The sequence below is a fragment of the Formica exsecta genome, unplaced genomic scaffold, assembly GCF_003651465.1.
Source record: "Formica exsecta isolate Colony F162 unplaced genomic scaffold, ASM365146v1 scaffold191, whole genome shotgun sequence".
NCBI lineage: Eukaryota > Metazoa > Arthropoda > Insecta > Hymenoptera > Formicidae > Formica > Formica exsecta.
In genome coordinates, this window is record NW_021849211.1 from 575364 (window position 1) to 584033 (window position 8670).

The 8670-nt window shown below is 32.6% G+C and overlaps 1 protein-coding gene across 3 annotated transcripts in view; it reads right to left on the minus strand.

Moving 5' to 3' along the window:
* Positions 1–4830: 4830 nt before the first annotated feature.
* The window catches only part of LOC115233762 (dopamine D2-like receptor), a 210876-nt gene continuing 207036 nt past the window's right edge, over positions 4831–8670 (minus strand). For 2 of the 3 annotated variants that reach the window (XM_029804331.1, XM_029804328.1), the window contains 2 exons: positions 5855–6342; positions 4831–5375 (listed from right to left, as the gene is read on the minus strand). In XM_029804331.1, the coding sequence (XP_029660191.1) occupies positions 5167–5375; positions 5855–6342 (697 nt within the window). In that variant the 3' untranslated portion in view covers positions 4831–5166. The remainder of the gene's footprint in view (positions 5376–5854; positions 6343–8670) is intronic. The other variant, XM_029804329.1, reaches the window with a different exon arrangement.

Genomic DNA, 8670 nt, shown 5'->3' on the forward strand with positions numbered 1-8670 from the left:
AACGTTTTTATAAAGTAAAGCTTATTACTCTCTCTTTCTCTTAAAATTTTTTACTTTTTTCTCGCCATTTTGGACACGTTAAGTTTTTAAATCTTGTTCCAATGTTATATAAGCTAAGCGAGCTTTGCTACGCCATATAACAAGCGTCAATCAAATTAAAAAATTAAAGTTCTAAATAATAAACTTTACCTTAAGACAAAAACAATTAATCAATTATTTTGCAGTTTTATTTGATTTAACTCTTATTTCTGAAGCTATTTTTCAATATTATTCTTACAATCTTTGAGATTTTTTATGTGTATTTTGCACGTATATTTTTACCAGCATAAGATTTATTGTGTGGAAAATGTGTGATCTCTGGATTAAAAATAAATATTATTTTATAACACGTATATGTGTCATTTTTGTCGAAAAATTCTAACTATAAATATATAACGCCGAAAAAAACATTTTATTTTCACGATTCAAATCTTCACAAAGTAAATATTTGTAAAAATATGTGTAAAATTATTGAATTTATTATTTTGTAAAAATAAATAAATAATAATTATACAAATAATAATTAATTCTAGTATCTATATGATAATATATTTATAATATTTATATATATGTGTGTGTGTGTGTGTGTGTGTGTACGCAATGTTATAACGTAGAAAAAGGAGGCGCGCAGTGTTGCATATATAAACATTATAAATATAATTATTGCTTTAATACAGTATAAGCACAATGTATGTCAAGTAATGCAGTTGTGAATGCGGCTTGAGAAATAAAATCGGTGTGCGTCTTGACATGTACCAAAATGTACAATACATCGCAACACATGTCTCGTTGCTATTGCGGTTAGAGGGTCAACTGGCTCTCTGTGAGATTGAAATCAAAAATTCAAAAAAAAATCATCACTTTTAACATGATGGATTTAGAGACTTCAAAATTAAGAGTACCGATTTTATTTGGAGTAATCGCAATGAAATGTTTGCATCAGAAAAGTATTGTTAGGTTTTTAAATAAGAGGAATTTGTGGGTTTCTGAAAATATTTAATCGATAAACATGCTTGATGTAAAAAATTTCTAGATAAATAAAAATAATACCGCTCTTGACATTTACATATGAGCAAAATTATATTCGACTAATTGATTTTGTGCATTTGACGTTGAGATATTATTGCATCTCTTGATAATCTATTATCACTTTTCTGGAACAATTTAATATTAAAGAACTGTAAAACGTTACCATGTTACAGAATATAATTCTTATTATGTGTGAATTTATAAGTTTATATTATTTGATATCATTATTTACTTCATATTCTGTAAATAAAACATTCTGTAACATCAACGCGTTTTTAAAAGAGACTAAGCGGTATTATACGCTTATATCCCTCAGATATGCGTTAATCATTTTGCTTAGATCTGAGACTCGAGGCAATCACAGTATTTCCAACGGAAACGAGATTTGAGATGCTCATATTACATCGACCAAATATTAGTTGAAATGTGAACTTCGCGGTTGCGGTAGAGATCGTAAACTCTGCACAAGTTAATCAAACATGAGACATAGATTATACTTTATGTGTCTGCGCGCCTCTCTCGCATAACAATGAGACTCGAAATGTTTAGCTTTCTCTCCCAGATCAAAACTGGTGCGTTCAATTTTTGATGTAACAGATACGAGAAACTATATGTTTTATATTAAATCTAAACAATTTTTATCGTAAAGATAAATGTAGATGTTACTTTTTTTGTAAAATTATTCAATAATTATTTAATTTTAAACCCTGTTTTTCTATGATTTTCACAAATATTAAAAATTAAGAAAAGTATATATTTATTTAGTATTTTGCAACAGGATTTTATAATATATATATATACTTAATCATGGAAGACAGTATATCTTTGCCACAGCAAAATTTTAACGGACATCGAATTTAAAAGAGAAAAATAAATCAAATACTTTAGAAAAACTTCTTCTTCTAAAGCCAATCCTATCAAGCGATACCCAATGATTGGATGTAATAGAAGTCAGTGCGATTATTGATTTACACCGTTTCACAGTTTGATAAAAAAGTTTTGAGAAATATATGGCAACAATAATTATTTAAAAAAAAGAAGAAGAAAAAAATAGCACAATGTAGAATTAATTTATTCCGTTATATGCCGATTCACTCCTGTCATTAGTCTGCCATCATATGTATAATGCGCGAAAACGCATTTTGAAAATTGATGTGGAGACAGCTATTGCACCGTGTAACTCGTACTGATATGTTTGGTAATTCGGTCACGACCAACTTTATGCTTGACCGCAAACAGAGGACCCGAAGGATCGTCGAAACTTAGGACACGTACGTCGTACGCGATGTCGCGAGAAACTACTTGACACAACTCTCGATTTAGCGTCTGAACAAAAACTTTTCGTGATATAAAATCTGATAATGAATTCCATGTGTGCTCTCCTTTTATTGCAGTTCACCCGCTTGAAATTGATTTCCTGTGTTATTATTTTTTTAAATAAAATATAATATAACAGTTCTCTTTAAGAATCTAACAATTTTGTCCATTCCAACTCTATCCTTTATAAGAGAGGATTAACATAACAAAAACTTGAAATTAAACATTATGAGTAAATTGTGATATTGTGTTTTGCGCTCGAATAAATCGTGAAATCGAAAATTCTGCTTTCAATCCTCGTGTACATCATTGTCATTGTTTCAAGATGACTTGATTATTTATACGATTCGTAGCTGGTAGAATACGCGACAAATCCTACATATTAAAACGCTGAAGCGGAACAAGTTCCGAAATTTCGCCGTCCGATCGAGCCCGTATTATGCTTGCGAGTAAAACTTGCAAGTGTGCATGTTGTGATAGTTAAATCGTAAAATTATTTCCATATATGTCAGAGGTTCTCAATTTTTGCACACATTTGCTTTTTACATTTATTATCTATCTATTCATCGCTTACTACATGAATACTTTGCAGATGAGTAAGAGAGACATAGTGTTTTATAGTTCTTCAGAAAATACTGAAAAATAATCAAGAGAAAGGATATTTATAATACATTGCCTTCATTAGTTTAATTAATATAATTAGAACTAATAATTAAAATACAGATATAATATAAAATTATTAAAAGTGGATATTGGGTATTAGTATGTAAATTTGCCAGTTTTCTATTTATATCTATATGCATATACCTTGTAATAATTTGACAAATCTAATTTTAAAAAGTATGTGCAGTTTTGATTTAATATATGAGATTTATTGTTCATCTACAAAGTATTTAATAGTTGCTTTATTAAAAAAAGATATAGACTACAAATAAAATAATTATTTAAGGATTTTAGTAAAATTATCTACGTTAATTTGTTTCTCTGTTTAGATTAAAGATATTTTTATAATAAATTAAATACACACACACAAAACTCTCGTGGAAACATTAAATTGAGAAACCCTGAGATGCTCATATACATACATAAATATCATATACATACATAAATAGACCAACCTTGAATTTTTCAACGCGTACTAAAAACTCTTTCGAAAGTCGATTCAATAGTAAATTTTTATCTATTTTCTGATAAAAGTATTCACAAAAATAGAAATTATTATTTTAAAAAATTAAATAAATTAGTTTCTTTTTAAATATTCTCTGACGCCGCGAAATATAGCATATTCACGATGCACTAATGCACGAGCTTTAATCAGTGTCTTGCTATTGTAACTTAAAAAACGATTATTCTTTAACATTTAATAATAGAATTCATTAAGAAGCTTTTAAACTAACTTTACAAGGTTTGTTGCTTCCAAAAATTAACCTTCCTCTATGACATCCTAAAGCTTCTGCCCCTGTTTGGCGTCACCCTGTATATCGTTGAAGGAACGGCATAAGTTCATTTATATCGTGTATGTATATGTGTAATCTCTCTCCCTCTTTCTATGCGTGTGTGTATCGAAGTATAAATACAGATAGTTACACTGCGACGCGAGAATATGTATAGCATGTACCTATGTATCGTCGTACAAACGGCGGTCTCGGTTGCTTTTGCTTTGAGCGAAAAAATATTGCTATACCTTACGTTCTACGTTAATACTGTCATGGCGCACTTAATTATCCACGGAGACGTATAGTGTGTGTACGTGTAATATATGCTCACGTAATAAATACCCCTCCAACAGCTTTAATCCTCCGCGCTCTCGGATCTTCATTATTATCTGCTTTCGCGAAATAATTTTCAAGGGGAGTTCGCCCTCATATGCGAACGCGATTATTACATCTTAATAGCTAGTCTGCCGAGTCCTTCGGGTGCCGCGTAAGCGCCTTTGGCTTGCAATTTGTACAGATTGCCTAAAGTTCTTGCTATAATTTCGCGCAATGTTTTATTTCGCGAAGCCTCACTTAGCAAAATTATTTGAGCTATTCGTGCGAGAATTTAGCTCTATTGTTGGTGCACGTGTATACCAGTGCACGTCTGTCCCCAGCACGCCACGATAGTTCGATATCACAGTGCACGCATTCACACACGTGGACGCGATGATTCGTTGCTGCATTCGATAGCAACAAATTTACCAGCAAATAATTTTCGCTATCTGATTGCGTGTCAATTTTAATCCAGTGAAATTCAATTCTCTTTTTGAGGGAATTTTCATTTTCTCTCAAGCGTACATGTAATAAACAATTTCTATTTTTTCATTTAAAAGAAAAAATATGTATGTGTGTGCAAAACTAAATAATTAATTTTTTTTTAATTTTGTATGCATATATACGTAAAAAAAAATATTAAGTATTAATAGAGAAAACATTTTTTATTCCTATACATTTTTTTATATTTTAATATATTTCTAATCTTTATAAATTATTTGCACGGAATAGTACGGCTCGTCGAAAATAATACCTCCGTTTTTGCATAGAATATATTTTCTAAATTTCTGGAAATGTTCCATAAAATACTCAGCTTTTCTCTTTCACTTGAAAACGATCGACGCGCAACGGAATGCGAAAACCGATACGCAAACGCAGCTGCTACAGTTCCAAATACAAGAACAACAGTACCTGTTGCGAGTTTGTCGAGAAAGCCTACAGTCTCGTTGTTACATCACAAATACGACGATTCACACCGAGTCACGTTTGTCGTCCCGTATCTCTTCTTTAAGAGGTGCAAATCGCCCGCTTACACGCTGATCAGCTTGCGGAAGGCCTTACGGAATTCGGGGTTGAACACAGTGTATATTACAGGATTCACGAAGCTGTTCATGTAGCCCAACCAGGAAGTGACGATGAAGGCTGTGACACCAGGCTGACAAGCCTTCGTCAGCTTCGTGCAAATTGCATCCATGATGTTGCAAGTGAAGAAGGGTACCCAGCATATTAAAAAGACACCTATGACATATATTGCGTTAATAAAGATATGAAATTAAGTTAGCGAAAAAATGATATGCAATTAATAATTGTTATTTTTTCTAAATATAATATTTTAATTATTATTATTTTTGGTTTTATGATCTTTTTATCTTTTATAGATTTATTCATATATTTTGTTTTATATTACCATTTATTAGTACTGATTTATTATTGATAAGGAACAATTATAGAAAATCTCTTAGATCGATTAAATCGTCATACCGCACATGTAAGTATTAATTTTTCGGTGGTTTTTTTAAACCGCTTCAAATCACTTTAAATATCTTTCTAGCACATATAAAATATATCCGACTATATATTCGGACTTTTACATATGTGATCTATCTCTTCCACTCTTTTTTGCCTTTAACTCACAAGCCCAAGCTTATCAATAATAGATGCAGGCGGGGCAAGCCGAACTGATTATCAATTCAGCGGAAGGAGTGCGAGCAACCCACCTAACACGATCGCCAACGTTTTCGTGGCCTTGCGTTCCTTCTTGGCCGAGCTCTTCTCTCTCTTCTTCTTACTGGCCTTGTTGGCCTTATATATCGTGAACCTTGACCCGGCTGACGCATTTTTCCGGTCCTTCTTACCGGAGGACGACAGCACGCTGGGCGTCCTGGCGAGCTGAAGCGGTAAAAGCGAGCCGGCGCTCTTTAGCCGCTTCAGTTCCTGCTTGTTCGGGCCACTATTGTTGCCGTTCTTCTTCGTCTGCGTCACGGAGGAAACGCTGGTCGTGCCTCGAGGTGGCGGCGGCGACGACGAGGTTGACGAGGATGGTGGACCCGAGGTGATTCGCGGATTCGGGCTTGGACTGGAATTCGTCTCGAGCGCTTCGTGAATCATCGTGCTGCTCGCCGCGCCGTCAAAGCCGCTGGAGTCATTCCGCTGTACATTAGGTGCCCCGGTCAGCTGGGCCTGCGCCACCGCACTGAAACGACAACTGCGATTCGAGTGTCAAAAAGTGACTCGATATTCACTGGCTGCAATTAACTTTTAATCTATTTTACGATTTTATTGTAATCTATATTGCTGACCAATTAAGTCCGGGATTCTGTGTCGAATGCAGAAATGTAGGAACCGCGCAAAGCATGAAAAGCCATTAAGCTGGCGCAAGTATTAGATCGCGGTAATTTTATTTAATTTAATTAACTCGTCTTTTTATTATTATGAGCCATATGACTATATTTCCATATGATTGCATTCTCAGAACAATATTGTAGATAAATTTTTATATTACTTTTTCTTATTATAATATTTTCTGCACAATGCTTTTTTATGTATTTTTTATTATTTGCTGATAGCTGTAGGTAATAATTGTATCCTTGTATTCTAGATTTGTGAATATTTAATGATAATACATTTCTGCATTTCGAAGAGATAAGCGCGGTATTTTTTGATTGACACAATTTTTGGTATTTTGCTACTTTGGTATGATATAGGTAAAATATGAGAATATTTAAGAGAAAACATCTCACGGAGAATCGGATTATGTATCTGAATCAAAAGTCATGTTAACAGTTTTTATTAAAATATGCATGCAAGTGACAACAGATTTTACACCTCTCAGAGACAAGAATACGGAGGGAACGAATTGTTTTAAATAAACAATAAAATTTTATTTTTTATGTAACTTATATAAAACAGAGACTTTTTAATTATTTTTTTTACATCATATACTAAATATTTTAATATAAAATATTTTTTCATATATATGTTAAAATAATTGTATAATCGTTAGAATATTAAAATAACAAACCGCGTGCCAAGTACCGTTGCTTTTCATCGTGTGTAAGTGATTTATATAATGCCATGTTATATTATTTTTGAAGTAATTCTCTGTATTATAATTACAACACAAGACTCTCTCTCTGTGCAACTACTAAAATTTCTGTTTACAAATTACATTCTATGTATACATGTGTACAAATTACATTCTATGTATACATGTGTATAAATTCTTCGTATATTTAATACAAAATCCCTCGCGTGGCAAAATAAATCTTATTATCACTCACAATCGAGTACTGAAAATACATGTTAATTAATAATTGTGAAATGCCCGTGCCTGTAGTTGATTGGCCCATTTTCAAAGGTATCTCTCTCTCTTTCTCTCTTTCTCTCTCTCTCTCTCTCTCTCTCTTTCTCTCTCTCCAACGAGTAGTTAGAATGCAAATTGTTCACGCACGCCGGTACAAAGGGACCGTCTATCGCGATTAGTCGGCGAACTTCCGGATTACTATCGGAGCGACGAGTTTCCATTAAACGAGTACTATACGCGGGCTTTGTACGAGGTTTTGGAAATAGAGAGGCACGCGAACGCTCGCAGACCAAGTGGTCATCATTGTACCGCAGCCGTAAAAAGAACGAAGAAATTGAATGAACCGCGAAATCAACCGCTTTTTGCCACTCGCCCCATCGTATTCCTCGCACATCCGCGAGGAGATCCGTGAGTTTTTTTTGCTTTACTCAATTGCCCGATCCTCTCAAACTTTCGGACGTTCAACTTGTCGTTGCGAATATCGTGACTTTTTATTCGAGTTTTTTGATTCGATAAAGTTGTCCTGAATTGTCTTCGCCTTTTTATTTATTATGTGAGACAAATTATTCGAAAAGTGCTTCTATAATGTAAGATACTAATAAAATATTCTGTTTTCGAGTGTGTGTATGTGCGCGCAAAAAGATATTTTAATAAAATATAATTAGTCAGTTTTTGGAAAAACCTATTTAAGTTCTTAGTAAAAAATTTAAAATTGCTTTATTACAAAACTTGAAAGTTACTGTTGGACGTCTAAAAAATTATTTTCAAAATTATCTGTGTACCAAGTGATTATGTTTACTTAGTAGACAATAGAGTTATTAACTGCAAAAAAAAATAATTACAGCTCTATTTACACAAAAGCAACTGTAAAATTAAAATCCATATTTATAAATAATTATTTGTAGAACCTATTTATGTAAGGAATCAAAAATAAGAATAATATTAAATGAGAGATTGATATATTATCTATATTAATATATATTATTTCTGAGAGACATACACGCAAACATTGCTTTTTATTCAGATTATTTCTTTATATATATTTAACCGAAAATAATTACGTGTTTCCGTAATTTTTTTTTATAATTATACAATAATTCTTATGTAATATGAGTAATATGAAAAAAACTTGAACTGAAAGAGAGATACATGGGCGCAAATTTTAATCTGCTCGCGAAGTAGAAATAATACTCTCTTAATTGGAGGCTCTTTTCTCTCTCTCTCTTTCTC